Genomic DNA, 18,828 nt, shown 5'->3' with positions numbered 1-18,828 from the left:
GGCTGTTCTACTGCAAAATTGTTACTAGGGTGTTTCTACTGCAAGTAGTTGCTATGGTGTCCTTGGTTGTTGCTAGAGTGTTTCTATAGCAAGTGAGTGCAATGTTTTTTTTGGGTTGTTGCTAGGGTGTTTCTACTGCAAGGGGTTGCTATGGTGTCCTGGGTTGTTGTTAGGTTGTTTCTTCTGCAAGTAGTTGCTATGGTGTCCTGGGTTGTTGTTAGGGTGTTTCTACTGCAAGGGGTTGCTATAGTGTCCTGGGTTGTTGTTAGGGTGTTTCTACTGCAAGGGGTTGCTATAGTGTCCTGGGTTGTTGCTAGGTTGTTTCTATGGCACGTAGTTGCTATGGTGTCCTGGGTTTTTGCTAGAGTGTTTCTACTGCAAGGGGTTGATATGGTGCCCTGGGTTGTTGTTAGGTTGTTTCTACTGCAAGTAGTTGCTATGGTGTCCTTGGTTGTTGCTAGAGTGTTTTTATGGCAAGTGAGTACAATGTTTTTTGGGTTGTTGCTAGGGTGTATCTACTGCAAGCGGTTACTATAGCGTCCTGGGTTGTTGCTATGATGTTTTTACTGTAAGTAGTTGCTATGGTGTCCTGGGTTGTTGCTAGGGTGTTTCTACTGCAAGTAGTTGCTATGGTGTCCTTGGTTGTTGCTAGGGTGTTTCTATGGCAAGTGAGTGCAATGGTGCCTTGGGTTATTGCTAGGGTGTTTCTACTGCAAGCTGTTGCTATGGTGCCCAGGGTTGTTGCTAGGGTGTTTCTATGGCAAGTGAGTGCAATGGTGTTTTGGGTTGTTGGTAGGGTGTTTCTACTGCAAGCTGTAGCTATGGTGCCCTGAGTTGTTGCTAGGGTGTTTCTACTGCAAAATTGTTACTAGGGTGTTTCTACTGCAAGTAGTTGCTATGGTGTCCTTGGTTGTTGCTAGAGTGTTTCTATGGCAAGTGAGTGCAATGTTTTTTTTGGGTTGTTGCTAGGGTGTTTCTACTCCAAGGGGTTGCTATGGTGTCCTGGGTTGTTGTTAGGTTGTTTCTACTGCAAGTAGTTGCTATGGTGTCCTGGGTTGTTGTTAGGGTGTTTCTACTGCAAGGGGTTGCTATAGTGTCCTGGGTTGTTGCTAGGTTGTTTCCATGGCACGTAGTTGCTATGGTGTCCTGGGTTGTTGCTAGGGTGTTTCTACTGCAAGGGGTTGATATGGTGTCCTGGGTTGTTGTTAGGTTGTTTCTACTGCAAGTAGTTGCTATGGTGTCCTTGGTTGTTACTAGGGTGTTTCTATGGCAAGTGAGTGCCATGGTGCCTTGGGTTATTGCTAGGGTGTGAGTACAATGTTTTTTGGGTTGTTGCTAGGGTGTTTCTACTGCAAGTGGTTGCTATAGCGTCCTGGGTTGTTGCTATGATGTTTTTACTGTAAGTAGTTGCTATGGTGTCCTTGGTTGTTGCTAGGGTGTTTCTATGGCAAATGAGTGCAATGGTGCCTTGGGTTATTGCTAGGGTGTTTCTACTGCAAGCTGTTGCTATGGTGCGCAGGGTTGTTGCTAGGGTGTTTCTATGGCAAGTGAGTGCAATGGTGTTTTGGGTTGTTGGTAGGGTGTTTCTACTGCAAGCTGTAGCTATGGTGCCCTGAGTTGTTGCTAGGGTGTTTCTACTGCAAGCAGTTGCTATAGTGCCCTAGGTTGTTGCTATGATGTTTCTACAGTAAGTAGTTGCTATGGTGCCCTGGGTTGTTGCTATGATGTTTCTAACGTAAGTAGTTACTATGGTGCCCTGGGTTGTTTCTACTGCAAGTAGTTGCTATGGTGTCCTGGGTTGTTGCTAGAGTGTTTTTACTGCAAGCAGTTGCTATGGTTTTCTGGGTTGTTCCTAAAATATTTCTATTGCAAGTGAGTGCTATGGTGTTCTGGGTGGTTGCTAAGGTGTTCCTACTGCAAGTGGTTGCTAGAGAATGGTGTTTTGAAGTTGTTGCTAGGATATTTATATGGCAAGTTGGTGTATACTGGTGTGTTTCTACTGCAAGTGGTTGCTGTAATGTCCTAGATTGTTGCTAGGGTGTTTCTACTGCAAGCGGTTGCTATAAAGCCCCGGGTTGTTGCTAGGGTGTTTCTATGGCAAGTGAGTGCAATGGTGTTTTGGGTTGTTGGTAGGGTGTTTCTACTGCAAGCTGTAGCTATGGTGCCCTGAGTTGTTGCTAGGGTGTTTCTACTGCAAGCAGTTGCTATAGTGCCCTGGGTTGTTGCTATAATGTTTCTACAGTAAGTAGTTGCTATGGTGCCCTGGGTTGTTGCTGGGGTGTTTCTACTGCAAGTAGCTGCTTTGGTGTTCTGGGAGGTTGCTAGAGTGTTTTAACTGCAAGCAGTTGCTATGGTTTTCTGGGTTGTTGCTAAAATATTTCTATTGCAAGTAAGTGCTATGGTGTTCTGGGTGGTAGCTAAGGTGTTCCTGCTGCAAGTGTTTGCTAAGGTGTTCCTGCTGCAAGTGGTTGCTAGAGAATGGTGTTTTGAAGTTGTTGCTAGGATATTTCTATGGCAAGTAGGTGGTATGCTGGTGTGTTTCTACTGCAAGTGGTTGCTGTAATGTCCTAGATTGTTGCTAGGGTGTTTCTACTGCAAGCGGTTGCTATAATGCCCCGGGTTGTTTCTAGGGTGTTTCTACTGTAAGTAGTTGCTATGGTGTCCTGGGTTGTTTCTAGGGAGTTTCTACTGCTATTGTTTGCTATGGTGTCCTGCATTGTTGCTAGGGTGTTTCCGCTGCAAGTAGCTGCTATGGTGTTCTGGGTGGTTGCTAAGGTGTTTTTAACTGCTGTTGCTATGGTTTTCTGGGTTGTTGCTAGAATATTTCTACTGCAAGCGGTTGCTATGGTGCCCTGGGTGGTTGCTAAGGTGTTCCTATTGTAAGTTGTTGCTACAGTATGGTGTTTTGGGTTGTTGCTTGGATATTTCTATGGCAAGTGGGTGGTATACTGGGGTATTTCTACTGCAAGTGGTTGCTATAATGCCCTAGGTTGTTTCTAGGGTGTTTCTACTGCAAGCAGTTGCTATGGTGTTCTGTGTTGTTTCTAGAATATTTTTATGGCAAGTGGGTGGTATGGTGTTCTGGGTGGTTGCTAGGGTGTTTCTACAGCTAACATTTGCTATGGTGTCCTGCGTTGTTGCTAGGGTTTTTCTGCTACAAGTAGTTGCTATGGTGTCCTGGGTGGTTGCTAGGATGTTTCAACGGCTGTTGCTAGGGATTTCTGGTTTGTTGCTAGAATAGTTATATTGCAAGTGATGCTATGGTGTCCTGGGTGGTTGCTGGGATGTTCCTTTTGCAAGTGGTTGCTACAGAATGGTGTTTTGAGGTTGTTGCTAGGATATTTCTATGGCAAGTGGGTGGTATGCTGGTGTGTTTCTACTGCAAGTGGTTGCTGGGTTGTTGCTAGGGTGTTTCTATGGCAAGTGATTGCTGTAGTGTCATGGGTTGTTGCTGGGCTATTCCTATTGCAAGTGATTGCTATAGTGTTCTGGGTGGTTGCTGGGGTGTTATTACTGCAAGTAGTTTTGCGACCAGGGTAAATTTGCTGTAATTTACTTAATTCACAGAAATCACAAAACGAGATCATGGAGTGAGGCCCAAAATACACTTGTAGCAAAAAAAATGCTTTGATGCAAAAAGTCAAGTCTCCAGAAACCCGTGCAAAATCCACTGATCCATGTTAATGGTTCAAAGAGGCACGGAAGCAAGGAAATCTGACCTTCTGTACAAAGAAGTTAATCTGGTCAATGCACAGATTTTCTCCCATGATTGGTGACCTCAAGCAAATCCATTTTCAATCTGGTCTTAAGAGTTCTGGTCTCTGCCAAATATGAGCTCAATAATTATTTTCAGGAGTCACTCATACGCACCATATCGAATGACTGTGGCAGAAGTCTAAAGCTGAGATGATCTGTCTGAAGAATTTTCTTGCTTCTTTGGGTGTCAGCCTGCCCTTCTTTACCAGATAGTCGAACAGCTCCCCACCAGATACATGCTCTAAAACCAAATACCTGCAAAAAGAAGAGAAAATTTGGAATTTAAAGGATCTCATTTACTTCTTTTCCCAAAGAACCCAGTTCTTTCTCAAAGAGAATAGATAATTTCATTTTAAAGCACAGGAAATATTCATTTAAGCAAGCAAACAGGCACTAAGATGGATCCCTTTGGTCTGAGGTTGTGCGAGGATAAAAAACACTTGGCCAACAACATCCGTTTCTTCACGGGCCAAACGAGTAAAGTCTTTCATTAGATAAACCCAAAGCGGTGTATATATTCCACAAACCATTTCTTACACTTGAAAACGAGTACAGAGATGAAAGGGATGGCATGAAAGTAAACACAATAAAAAATTTAGCGAATTTTCGTCTGTGATTTTTGTCAGTTCAATAACATGGTATTGTGTATTGAGTGATGAGAAGAACGTCTGTCAGTAAGAGTTTGGAGGACGAACAAAATAAACAAAACAGCTTGTTTCTGTGGAGAAACCATGTGAATATACACCACAGGTCAGAATGAACAATTTATGATTCAACATTTATGTGTTTTTGCAAGTTACTCATCCTAAATGTGATACATGAACTGGGCTTGATGCCATTATGATGTCTCGATGACTTTTCTCACTTCTTATGTGTTTTTATGAAACTCGACAGTTCCTATTTACTTTCATTTTATGGAAAAGAGCGTGCTTTAGAAATCCACCTTTCAATTTCACAGCAGAAAAAACCAAACAACATGAGGCTATGTAAATGATGAGAAATTTTGTTTCTTTAAACCCTAATGCCTAAAACCTAAACTACATTAGTTGATCAGAAACAAATCATGTCACAAACAGATAAGTGAATCGTGATGTAAACATGAGTCGTATTTTAGCAAAATTTGTTGATGCCAAAAACTGCTAAGCGAATTATCACGGTGTTTACATGACGAATGATTTGCGGCCCCATTAGCAGCTCTGCTGTGACTAACACACCACTTCACACGATTTCATTAAGAGTGCTTGAGCACCAAAAAAAAAAAAACCCTCTTCCAAAACCTTTTTTAGATCAAACACATTTGCACTTGTATTTCTGCCAGACATTTCCGTAGCCTACAGAGTTGTTTTTTGTTTTAAAAATGTACATTGACGGGAAATTGACATTAACACAGTGATGGTATCACAGGATAATACCATGGTCCCTTTAATATTTAATATAGTATCCAATGTCTCAATCACAATAACATTTACGCTGTAATCCACAGGGCTTTAAAAAAATACACTTTGCTACCGTAAAATAATAGGTATACAGAAAACATGCTTTTGGTTTGCACTGGTTTTAATTTAGAAAGAACAAGTCAATTTAGTTAGGACATTTACATTTTTTCTTAAAGTCACAATGAAATCGATATTAAAAACTTTTTTTGTCGCATATTTTAAATTGTTGGTGTTTTTTGTGGTATTTTTGTACAAATGACGTATCTGTAAGCTTCATTGTTTTTTAAAGATTTATGTGCCGTCATAATCTTTAACTCTTTCCCCGCCAGCATTGCTAAAAAAAAGTTGCCAGCCAGTGCCAGCATTTTTTATATTTTTACAAAAGTTTCATGCCTTCCAGAAAATGTTCTTCTTTAATGTATAAACATACAATACAGCAAATAATAGAACAGACATGAAGAACAGACCCTATGCTTTCCAAAAAAGGTTTTTATCCTACCTTCATTTGTTCTCTTTTTATCACCTCTCAAATATGGGTAGGTTTCATCGAAAATATTAAATTTTGAGCAAAAAGCTGAAATAATTGCTTTAATGTGAAGGACTTTTGATAGAGATCAGATTCGGAGCGATGATCAAAACATACACGTAGTTTGAATCGTTTGCCCTAAGGGATACTTCTGGGTTTTATAAGTTGGGTAAGAGCACCACCTGGTGGATAATAGCGGAAATACAGATTGCTGGAAAAACTCGTTATTGGCAGAGAAGCGTTTTCTCTTAACTCTTTCGCCACCTTTGACGAGTAAACTCGTTAATTAAGAGAAAACGCTTATCTGCCAATGATGAGTATTTCTGGCAATCCACAATACTACTATTACCCACCAGGTGGCGCAACTTCCACAACTTATGCAACCCGGAAGCAACTCCTCACGTTAAAGAGTAAGAACTCTGTGTATGTTTTAAAGGTTGCTCTGCATCTGATCTCTATCAAAAGTCCGTCACAAAAATGCAATTATCTCAGCTTTTTGCTTAAAATTTTGTGTTTTTGAAGAAACCTACCCATATTTAAGAGGTGATAAAACCCTAAACTAATGAAGGTAGGATGAAACTTTTTTTTAAAGCAGTTTTTTCATTTGATATATTGTATGTTTATATATTTAAAGAGGAACATTTTCTGGAAGGCATTAAAAAAAGAATAAATAAAAAAGAATAAATAAAGGTAGGATGAAACTTTTTTGTTTTTTGTTTTTTAGTGTCTGTTCTTTCGTGTCTGTTATATTTTTAAAGAAGAACATTTTCTGGAAGGCATTAAACTTTTGTGAAAATCATGAAAAATGCTGGCGCTGGCTGGCAACATTTTTTTAAAAACGCTGGCAGGGAAAGAGTTAAAAGAACTAGCCAGCCAGCGCCAGCATTTTCATGATTTTCACAAAAGTTTAATGCCTTCCAGAAAATGTTCTTCTTTAAAAATATAACAGACACGAAAGAACAGACACTAAAAAACAAAAAACAAAAAAGTTTCATCCTACCTTTATTTATTCTTTTTTATCACCTCTCAAATATGGGTAGATTTCTTCAAAAATACAAAAATTTGAGCAAAAAGCTAATTGCATTTTTGTAAAGGACTTTTTTTAGTGATCAGATTCAGAATGATGATTAAAACAGAGTTTATACTGTTTTTAGATCAGTGGAAGCTTAAGTGTTTTATAAGTTGGGTAAGATCACCACCTGGTGGATAATAGCAGAAATACGGATTGCCGGAAAAACTCGTCATTGGCAGGGAAGCGATGGGGAGGAAAGAGTTAATTAAAAATGCAAATCGCCTTCCCTACTCGAAACAAGGGAAAAGGATTGCAGCGATTAACAAAAAATGACTCAATGTCCAACGATCCAATAATTTCTCAATAGACAAATTCAAGTCCCACCCTTCCTTTTTTCTCATTTCAGAAGCCGTTCACTCGGATATACGTCATGACGGGGAACATAAGACAACCGCTACTTTCGTTTCATTGTGACTTTTTAAAATCGTTTAGAAAAACATTATACAAAATATTGGCTCATACACAGAAAAATTTACAAAGGCTGTTTTTCACAGCTTTTGAACTTTTTAGAGAGTATATATAAGTGTATTACATAATTATGATAAGTTTAAGAATATATGAAGATGAACTTTCACAACAGAATATTTTAAATGGCTTAATGTCCTAAAAACTGTACACTGTAACTGTACACACCATGCTTATAATACTTACAAATATTTCTTGTTTTCGTAGACGTCGTGCAACTTTAAAACATGCGGGTGTTCTATTAGCTTCAGAATGGCGATCTCTCTCTCCACCTGCGGAAAAAATAAAACACAAAAATTATAAATACTACCGAACAAATGTAAGAACGTCCCTGGGGACATGCAAGGCTCAGCAATTCACCCAATGTGCCAAAAATGTGATGATGCATATTAACAGATGCATATTAATGCGGCACACCACGTACTATAATCCTAGTCAGACAGTTTGGCTAAACCCCAAGGCAAACAGACTGCAGTACTGCGGCCCGGACATAATGACAGTGAATATGTCAAGCTTAAGGTACAACAAGCCAATCTTCAAGTAAACTGTATCTTCTTCATGTTTTAGCAATATCTGAGATCAGCCAAATCGCATCACCAGTCAGCTCAAATCTGAAGGGTCTCATGAATTCATAAGGAGACCGAGAAAACTGAACTTGGATCAGCATGAAAACAAAAGTTTACAGCCGCATGTCAAGAAAAATACATCTTTGCAATATTCCTCAGAGTCGGTATTGCTTGCGCAGTAATTCCACTTTGATGAATAATCGGACCTGACATGTAAACAATAGAAATCTCGAAATGTCAAGCACTTAAACTGAATAAACTGAAGTTGGAACCTAAAATTGTGCCGCTTGTAAGCAAGACAATCGTCTCTGGTTTACATCACTGTCTCTTGAAATATTCCCAGCATGCACCGTATGCCACTGTAGATTACAGCATAACTGATGATATTTTCTTAAACCACCTGACCCCAATGTTCAATCGCACTTTAAAGTCGGTGTGAAGTCATTTCAGAAAATGTTTCTAAACACATTATAAATGTTAGAAATGTATTGCTGAAACACGTTACAAAGACTGAACTATGTAGTACTGAATTATGGAGTTACACAGTTTTTCCACATTTTTGTGTTCAGGATTACTTGAGCGGGGTAAAAACGGTGGCTTGATGATGCACTGGAGCCACCAAGCATGGCCACGCCCCTAACACAATCACGTTTCTTTTTTTTCAATTACGAAAGACACGTCTTGACATGTGACTATCCGATCTGTCTGCTTACATTACGGATGTGAATGCATGTATCCGGCAGAGGTGGAAAAAGTACTAAAATATTGTACTCAAGTAAAAGTAAAGTTACTTTAATAATATTTTACTTAAGTAAAAGTAAAGTTACTTGTCTAAAAAATCTACTCAAGTAAAAGTAAAAAGTAAGTCATTTTAACTTTACTCAGAGTAAAAGTTACTTTTTACAGCGGGAAGAGGTGGAGGATTCTAGTATAGTTCAAAAACGACAAGGGAATATACATCTCAACCTAGTTGTTTTTAATTGTAGGAACATCTTTACAATTAAAGTGCAATAACAAAAAGTTAATAAAATAAAAAGCTTTTTTAAAGTAAGAAACATTTATGGAATTGTTTAATGATTTTTACATGTGAGTTATGCACTTTTGAAGGTGGTCAGCAGCTAGTAAATACAATCACTATAGTAAGGTTGTAATTGATGTATTGCTGGTAACATACATTATTTTATTAAACTATATGTAGTTTAAATGAGCATATAATGAGATGAGTGCCATGTCTATATACATTTGACACGTTTATTATCTACTTACTTCCCTGACCTGGGTACCTGATGATCTTTATTCTTCTCTCTCTCTTTCTTTCTCTCTCTCTGCAATGTCTAATGACCTTCGCATTCTCGAGGACGTTTTGAAGTTGTGTTTGACTTGACGCGAAGCTGCTAGACCTCGGAAGATAATGCGCATGGTATTAAAAAAGCGTCATGCAATTTCGTACTTAAGAGTATGAATCCTACCTTTCATAGAAATGAAACACCCACTTCGCGTCAGTGGAAAGTGGTCGCTTAAATATGACCAGGGGTTTCTTTCATAAGATTTGAACTGAGGCGGGTCTGCATTAGCGCGCGCCTGTCTCGTCCGTCTCCATGGTTCTTTTTGCGCGTTCCCCCGGGCCCCGCCCATTTACATCCGTTGCGCGTCTTTATCACCTTGCTTTTTAAAGTATTTTTTTACTCAGTAACGGATATGATTTAAAATGTAGCGAAGTACAATACTTTAAATAAAACATACTTAAGTAAAAGTACAGATTTTAAAAACTACTCAAAAAAGTAAAAATACACAAAAAAAAACTACTCAATTACAGTAACGTGAGTAAATGTAATTCGTTACTTTCCACCTCTGGTATCCGGTTCATCTCGGAAACCCTGAAACCGATCGGAGGATATCAGAATCTATGCGTTTTTCTCCTGCTTACACGTTCGTGGGTCATATCTGAATTCGCGTCTAGCTTGCCGCTTGAACATTTTGAGTTTACTCGCTTCATTCATGCGTTAATGCCGCGCATGAAATTCTAGTAATCGAGACATTCACGTGGAAATTCACGTCATGGGAGGGGCTCCTGCAATTCTGCTCGCTTCCTGTAATCACGTCACTACTAGAGCAAGCCAGATTGTTTAATGCGGCGCGTTTTACCGCCAAAGTTCAACTTTTTCAACTCGCGCGTTTCCTGCGGCAACGCTCAATTTGGGGCATTAGCGCAAACTAGATGCGCGGATGCGCCTACCACGGCGCGCTAAACGCCTCATTCCCGAGGCAAGACCTCCAGGCGCACATCAACGCGTCTTCACATTGACTTAACATTGAAATCACTCATGCTTGATGCCTCTACAGCGGCTGTTGTAAACGCAGGATAAGAGTCCAGATTAAATGTAACAAATCATCCAAAACTTCAAGAACCTTCTTAATAAAATGAAACGAGTAAAGTGTCTAGGCAAAGGGTGAGTGTACTTCTGAAAATAAAATTGAGTTTTGAATTATTTTGGATGCTTTTAGTCACCAACATAATTCCCAAAGTTACACTTGTCATGCCATACTTTGGAAGAGGAAAAATATATAAATAAAGTCTTCCAAAACTTTTGACCGGAAGTGTATGTTTTAAGTAAAATATACTTTGAGTCTTGACCAGGTTAGGTAATTAGCCAAGTTCTGATCTCATCACATACAATAAAATGAAATTTAAGCTCTGTCCGCATTGTTTCAGCACCCTATTCACATGGGAAATATGCACAACAAGCACAAACAAAAAAAATTGCATGCAAATTTTATATCGTCATTTTCTTGAATTTGAGTGCTTTAGGCAAGCAGAACAGAAATCAAATGTTTAATCAAATAGTGTCATCACGGTGGGTTTAATTTCAAACAAATTTGTACATTTTTATTAAATTTCTGGATTTATATAGCAGGAACTGACATTAAGTGTTTGACATCGAATCAAATCTCTTCGTTTTGTTTTCACCTGTAATACAGATGTGATGATTATTCTGTTATCAACAATCAGGCCAGAGGCTGAAGAAAATGTTGGAACAGCCACCGGCATCCCAAAGCAATCTTGACAAACGTGGCATCCCACCAGAACTCACTGAATGCTGATCCAAAGCTAGACGGAGGTGCCAACATGAAATTTGGCTGAGCAAATGTGGTGCAAATATGTGCACAGGATTTCTATTCTGCATAAACCATGTTCAGGGGCTTGGGAAACGCCAAAGAGATATGAAATCAGTCAACAGTCTATTCAATAAAAAGATGACGTGACAGAGGTTTAAAATTACTCAACCGTTAACATACCCATTCATTTCCAATGCGGTTGCTCAGCATGAAGATGTCAAAGCTAGCAGAATCAGTCATATTATCATCTAAATGCCCCGTGATTCTTTCTTCTCCAAGTATCAAGCTGTGAATATTATATTACAGGCGTTAATTACATTGTGAATACATTTTCGATATGTGAAAGGTGAAAACGCCAAGCAGGTATCGATTTTAAGCACTTATTTTCTTTATAACATCTCTTGGATCTCTAAAGCACTTTTAGATATCAAAAACTTGGAATGCCGCTCAGTGGCACTGTTGCAAATCCATTCCTCGTGATGAAAGAGTTACGGTCCGACTCTCTCTTCCATCCATTAACATGATGTCCACCCCACGCTCGCCAACTTCTCAATGCTCCGTGTTCCCATATTGACCCATTCCCTCAAAATGTCAGTTTGCCGGCACCTGTGCACCTACTTCTACGAACAGTCGAGAGTTAATTAACTCCACACATCTGCGTGCAAACGGCCGTCCAATTTTTATATAACTTCATTAGAGAGTTATTACACCCGTTCAGGCCTAGACGTGGGTCGGGTTTAGGTTACAAGGTTCTCGATTTGTGGGGGTGAGCAGAGTGGAAGGCAATCCACAGAGGTAAACTGCAGAAACTAAGGCAGATCACATCATTAGATGGGAGTAAAAACACCTCCATGCCTATAATCGCCAACGTATGGGTCACAGAGGTTCAAAGTCCGATAATTAGCGATGAGGAAACAAATTGCCGTGTGGTGATGGAAATGAAGCTCATTCACGGAAATAACCCTGAGAAGTTTCTTTCGATGGCCACTCGTACAAAGTCAAGGTCGAGTAGGTGCGCGAGACTGACACTAATCCAAATTGGTTATTTGACTGGGAGATCATTTGTCTTGTAGACTACCTCATTCTCAATATTGAGGCGTTATCTCGAAATGTACAAGAGTCATTCGTGTAAATTTACCAATGGTTATTCGTCCGTGAGGACAAGACATGGAGGTCAACACTTTAGCTGCTCCAAGAAAAGTAATTTCCTAGCTACTCAGACTAGTTTCTGCACTCGTTTTTTTCTCTATTTCTTCCTTTTTGTAAAAAAAAAAAACACAGTTGTGTGATTCTCGCAAAATTAGACTTATGAGGTGTCATGAAACATTTAAAAAAGTAAATGCTATCAAAATAGGAAGCATACAGTTACAAACATCTTTTCATGTACTATTTTGCACATGATTTCAAATGACATCATACAAACCAATTTTGTTGTTTTTTCCACAATTAAGGGGAAAATTTTCATTACCGCAACATGTCCATGACTGGATTTGGGTTCTTTGACATGGAAATATTTATAATTGAAAAATCTAAAAAATAAAAAGCTTCAGTGCATGTTATACTATAAACATTTACAGTAAAGAAACATGTGGTATTTGGTGATCATTGGTAAATGTAGAGACAATAATAAGGAATATAAATGTGTCCAAGACCAATTTTCTCATCCTCCGCAACAGTTTTCAATCATTGTTTAAGCCCTCGAGGAACTTACATTTTTTTAAAAATAGTTGGAAGGGACATAATTGACTGTGACACCCAAGATGGCTACCAGGTAAGCAGTTTTTATTTTTTCTCTCCAGATAAAAGTTAGTACCTAGACAACTTTTTAGTTCTCATTACCGAAACATGAGTTTGTAAATGCATTTTAATGTAATATCATGTTGCGGTAATGATAATTTTTGATATGATAATCTAAAAAATGTAAATAATTCTATGGGAAATATTTTTAAATCCTATTAAATCATGATTATATAGTAAGTTCAGACCTTAATCTTATATGTGCAAAAAAATTGGCTTCAAGGGCTTCTTAAAAATTCTGATGCTGGACACCCAAATCTGGATTTCGTGAGAATCACCCAGTTGCAATGTGGCAACATATAGTTTTTTTTCTTTGTTTTACACTTTTTAGTGCTTTTCGTTATGATCATAGATTGATTCTTCAAAAAAATGATACTTCCATAAAATAAATACACACCATATAACACTACGAGTGATTCTCAAAGAAAAGCAACCTATTTTGCAAAGTGAAATAAAATGCACAGCCACTCTTTCGTGGCTTCAATGTAATTTATAATGTATAATCATAGTGCAATTTCAAGATACAGATGGTGTGTCGAAACAAAGCAATAAAACATCTCAAGGAAAGGGCTTTGAAAATAGGATGGTTGAGATAAATTAAGCACGGTGGATTGCTGAAACAACAGCTGTTTCAATCCACATGTGCTTTAGAGACAGTTGTTTGAGATTTCTACACAGGAGGCTTCATTAGCTTAACAGCTAAAGCGGTTTGTAAACTGCAGTCATGGATGTGAGTTTACATCGTTTCACGCGTTGAATGTTCTCTGGAGTTTTGTGATTCAACGCGTTTCATTGGAATTAGAATCAAAATGTGTCCCGATTCCGGACGATGAATGAAAAAGTTTTACGGCAAAGGTGAAACACAACGGCAATAACAAAACGAGTACAAAAATCGATGGATTTCAAATTGCCCAAAGATCTAGGAAAAGTTGTTCAACTGTAGCCAATTTTTAGTTTTTAATCTCTCTGTGTCACATAAAATGAATGAATGAAGGACTTATCTATCTGAACAAGAGGAAAAAATGGCCAATCGAGCAAACATAAAGCCGTGAAAAAACAATTTAATACAATCGGTAATACCAAAAACAAATCACTGAAGAACTGGATGAACACTCAAAACAACTTTTACACACTGTAATAAAATGCAGCATGAAGTTGAAACAACTTGGTTTTGCAAGTGAATTCAACCCACTATTTTAAGTTTTGACATCACGTTTAAAAATAGTTGAAATTGTTTAACTTAATTTGTTAACCCTTATGTGTTGTTGGGGATGTTTTCATCCACTAGGAGAGTTTTTTGAGTCTTAATTTGGCCATTACTTTCTCTGCGTTTCAGCAATTGGAATGATTTTTGGTGACAAATTTTATGTTTACACATATTTTAAGAAAATGCTTTGAAATTTTTCAAAACTCAACAATAGGCAGTGGGCATTTACTACCCTTTTGTGTTGTTCGTGGATGAAAACATCCACTAAATTAAACTGCTTCAAAAAATTTATCAGTTGAATATTTTTTTACATTTTTTTTAATCAACCTCAGTACTGATCAAAACTACCAAATCTTCACAAAAATTCCATGATTTTAACACTTTTTATGTGGCGAAGTTCATAAGTGATATCACTGATTTGGGGGGAAAACACAAAATGACAGATTTTCAATATGAAAAGTGATTGTGGACTGGATCTTTTTTAACCTTTTTCACAGTCTTGGGCATGTCAAAGATTAGTGAAAACATTGGCTTTGATGCATTTTTAGTTTTTGTGTAGCATCAGTTTTTATTTTTTCTCCCTCATTTATTGTTGGTGGCTGTTTTTCCCCCATTGACTTCCATTATAACATTTTTTTATTGCAAAGCCATGACGCCATATAATCGTGCATTCTTGATCGTTGGTGGTTTTTCCTTTTGCAAAGAAGTAAAATGTTTCATTTTTACTGTTGATTCCCATGTGGCACCATTAACCCTTTAGTAGGCCTGTGCAAAAACAGATGAATTTCTGGCTCATACATTGAGTTATATGGAGTATAACTCCATAATAAAAAACATATTATTGTGTATGTGCAAGCACCCAAAATATATGTTGATTTGACAAACATGCTGCATTTGTTTTTTACAATGCAGTAATCTACTGACTAATGTTTTCTGCTCAAAGTCATTTCAACGGATGCAGTTTCTAAAGCTATTTGGTTCACTTTCAATTAAATTATTGAGATCATTACTTAGCTAGCCAGGTAAGTGAATAAGACTTTGAGTTCAACCAAATTGCTTTCATTTCTACAATTAAAATGTGTGGCCAAAACATAAAAAGTTTCTCGTAAAGATCGTAAGGCAGTAAATCGAAATTACATTCATTTACTCAATGTAATGGTTAAGACTGGCTTAAAATGAAGTAGATTGTGTTTTCTTTGTTTGACAATGCCCAACGATGCCCAATTGGCACTAAGGGGCCTAAAGTGTGGCAAGAAAACATCCCCAAACCATTACACCACCACCACCAGCCTGCACAGTGGTAACAAGGCATGATGGATCCATGTTCTCATTCTGCTTACGCCAAATTCTGACTCTACCATCTGAATGTCTCAGCAGAAATCGAGACTCACCAGACCAGGCACCATTTTTCCAGTCTTCAACTGTCCAATTTTGGTGAGTTTGTACAAATTGTAGACACTTTTTCCTATTTGTAGTGGATATGAGTGGTACCCGGTGGGGTCTTCTGCTTTTGTAGCTCATCCACCTCAAGGTTGTGCGTGTTGTGGCTTCACAAATGCTTTGCTGCATACCTCGGTTGTAACGAGTGGTTATTTAAGTTGATCTTCTACCAGCTTGAATCAGTCGGCCCATTCTCCTCTGACCTCTAGCATCAACAAGACGTTTTCGCCCACAGGACTGCCGCATACTGGATGTTTTTTCCTTTTCACACCATTCTTTGTAAATATAATCTCCACTTTAAATATACTGTATATAGGGGAAAAGGAGACAAAAATCTTAAAAAACATTTTTACATTTTATTTTATATGCTAGGAATGAGGCAGGGTGGTTAACTAGCCGACAGCTGTCGAGGATAAAAGTTAAATGGATAGTTTAACCGAAAATGTATTAAAGTTCTTGCAATTTTGAATATTTTCTTTTTTTTTGCTGCACACGAAAGAAAATATTTGTAATCAAACAGTAAACAGGAGCACTATTTACATCCATAGTAGGAGAAAAATACTATGGAAGTCAATGATGCTCAAAAACTGTTTGATTACAAACATTGCTCAAAAAATAGTGTTAAGTAGAATAAATAAATGAATAAAGATTTAAAATAACTTGAGGGTGAGTCAGTGATGACAGAATTTTTTATTTTTAGGTCAACTATCCATTTAACTTTTATCCTCGACTCCTTGGACAGCTAACAGCATGTAAAATAAAATAAAAACATGAAGCATGTAAAATAAAGTAACTATTCTGACTGCAGTAAAAACACTGAAACATGATGAAACAATCAGCAACAGTATTCAACAACTGAGTCATCCAGTAGTCACAATATCAAATACACTGCTCTACCACTCCATCTTCTCCATTATTGAATCACAACGTCACTCACTTTCAAGACCACGAACCTTTAACATGGCATGAGATCAGAGACATACTAATAGACTGACAGCCATGAATCAAAGATGAATTTTCGCCATTTGATCCAAGCCCATTTTACATTATTCCTCTGGTTCTGCTTTCGGGATTCAGGACAGCTGGATAAATGCAACAGGGAAACATTTGGGCTGAGCTAAGCCAACAGACGATGATGATATGAGTTTTGCTGGTGCTCCGGGCCTTACCGCATCTTTGTTTCCCATTAACACAACATGTTGAATATTGAGTTGTATATCGGTGTGGGCAGATGCCATGCCAGTGTGAATGCACAGCTGTTACAGTAGCGTCACACGGAGGTGACGACTGGAGGGCAACCACAGATATGGGGTATGTATCTGGTACATTTTAGGATTCAGTTAAAAGCCTCATAATGCAGATAATGAGTCATTTCAAATTATTTAGCATAAAAGAAACATACAAAATAACTTTAGCTGGGTTACATATTACAAAGCCATCAGACATCATTGCATGTGTTCATCTGCAAAGTCAGCTTTTACTCTTTTCCTAAAGAGCAAATATGGAAGAATGACGCATAAACCGAGTCAAGATAAAAATCTACCTGCCTAAACAGACTCAAGGTCACAAATCCACACAGCGCCTCACTTCTGTGTGCCGCACGTCGCCCTTTATTTGTAAAGCCGCTGCAGGGCTGTTATGCTTTCGCTTAACTCGCTGTTCAGGGATCAGCTGGGTTGTGTGACACTTTTTGGCATGTTTCAGGAGCATTCAGGGACTCCGAGTTGTCTCCTTGGCTGCCTGCTCATCATTTTCTTCTCGATTCAAAGAGAGAGCTACGCCAGAGGAAAGTAATTCGCCTTAAAATGACAAGAAATGTGGTTGTGAAATCAGTCGACACAAGTAGATCAACTGCACGTAAGGAGGGTTGTCTCAAGGTGCACTTCAAAAACGAAAAGCTTGGAAAAGGCCAGACATCAAAACGTTTCTTCAGCCGAGAGTTGAGGCATGTTGACTTTTATCAAAACAAGGTCCGGCGAGACTTGAGCAGGTTCTTTACGTTATTGTGTGTTGGATGGTACTCAATTCCTGGCCTTTAAATTTAAATTTATGTTATTTACTGGCAACATTTTGTTCAAAATTAAATGAATATTTAACATTTACAAGTCTTTGTCTTTACAGAGTAAAACTAAAAAAACTGCATCAAGCAAAACATTCTGGGAAACAAAATCTGAGGCAAAAAAAAGAAAAAGTTTGATGATGATTTCTGGTTCCCAGAATGCTTTGCATGAAGCTGTTATTGTATAGTTTTATTCTGTAAAGATAAAGACTTGTTAATATTAAAAATTTATTTAACTTTGAACAAACTCTTGCCAGTAAATAACATACATTTAAATCTACGGTAAATTACCGGCAACCCAGCTGCAATTAATTTGTAATTTCTACTGAATTTTTTTACAGTGCATGTGCAAAACTGAAGTCACGTGACTGCAGTGGACGCATATGACGTGTTATCCTCAGACATGTTTGCAAAGTTGTTTTTTTCAAACTTACAGCGTCCGTCTCCCTTAGACTGTAAACGAAGCCCGGGAGCACAAAAAAACAAAACAAAAAAAACAGCTGGGGCGCACCAGATAACACGTCAGCCGCGTCACTGCAGTCACGTGAGTCTAGTCTCGCGCATGCGCCCCACAACAGACGCGGAAGAGAAGACAACGCCGAACAAAGTCGCAATTTTTGTTATTTTTGGACCAAAATGTGTTTTTCGATGCTTCAACACATTTGAACTGACTCACTGATGTCACATGGACTACTTTGATGGTGTTTTTATTGCCTTTCTGGACATGGACAGTATACCGTACATAGATTTTCAATGAAGGGTCAACAAGCTCTCCGACCAAATATAAAACATCTTAAACTGTGTTCCGAGGTCTTACGAGTTTGGAACGACATGAGGATGAGTCATTAATGACATTATTTTCATTATTGGGTGAACTATCCCTTTAATACCTTAAAAGCGCGGACTGATCAGAAAGCTTTGTGCTTGAATTGATAGAGAGAGAGAGACGTTATAACTATTTACCTCTTTCACTTCGACATGCCCAATTCTGGGTACCTACTCTCACCCCTCCAAGGACGCTGTCTTGCTTCTTTCAATCAGGCTCAGATCTGTAACAGAGTCCCATTTCCAATCGGTGAACTGACGTGCGATGACAACTCCGTCACGCTGTCAATTTAAGCTCTGATGGAAGCTGGGATCTGGTCGTAATGGACGTATCCTTTTATGACCTTGTCTATGATGAAGCTTAATGGTTTATGATGTGGAGGGCTGGAGAGAAAGGTCACGTGAGGTTTCCCTGCACACGGCCCCCTTCCCTATGAGCGCGTGGAAAATAATGGCTATGATTTATCATTCCCAGGGTTTTTATCACGGATAAACAGACACGCCGCAGGTCAAATCTGGGGAATCCGGCACCTGGGGAATACTGAATGGGGTGGAACAGAAT

The 18,828-nt window shown here is 38.5% G+C and overlaps 1 protein-coding gene across 1 annotated transcript in view; it reads right to left on the bottom strand.

Annotated features, from left to right (window-relative positions):
- LOC141349021 (serine/threonine-protein kinase BRSK2-like) overlaps nucleotides 1-18,828 on the bottom strand; it is a 231,910-nt gene that overhangs the window by 61,095 nt on the left and 151,987 nt on the right. Inside the window, exons 3-4 of the mRNA XM_073868890.1 lie at nucleotides 7,442-7,527; nucleotides 3,871-4,011 (exon numbers count right to left, since the gene is read on the bottom strand). Of these exons, the coding sequence (XP_073724991.1) occupies nucleotides 3,871-4,011; nucleotides 7,442-7,527 (227 nt within the window). The remainder of the gene's footprint in view (nucleotides 1-3,870; nucleotides 4,012-7,441; nucleotides 7,528-18,828) is intronic.

The sequence above is a fragment of the Misgurnus anguillicaudatus genome, chromosome 6, assembly GCF_027580225.2.
Source record: "Misgurnus anguillicaudatus chromosome 6, ASM2758022v2, whole genome shotgun sequence".
NCBI lineage: Eukaryota > Metazoa > Chordata > Actinopteri > Cypriniformes > Cobitidae > Misgurnus > Misgurnus anguillicaudatus.
This window is presented reverse-complemented; position numbering and strand designations above follow the sequence as displayed.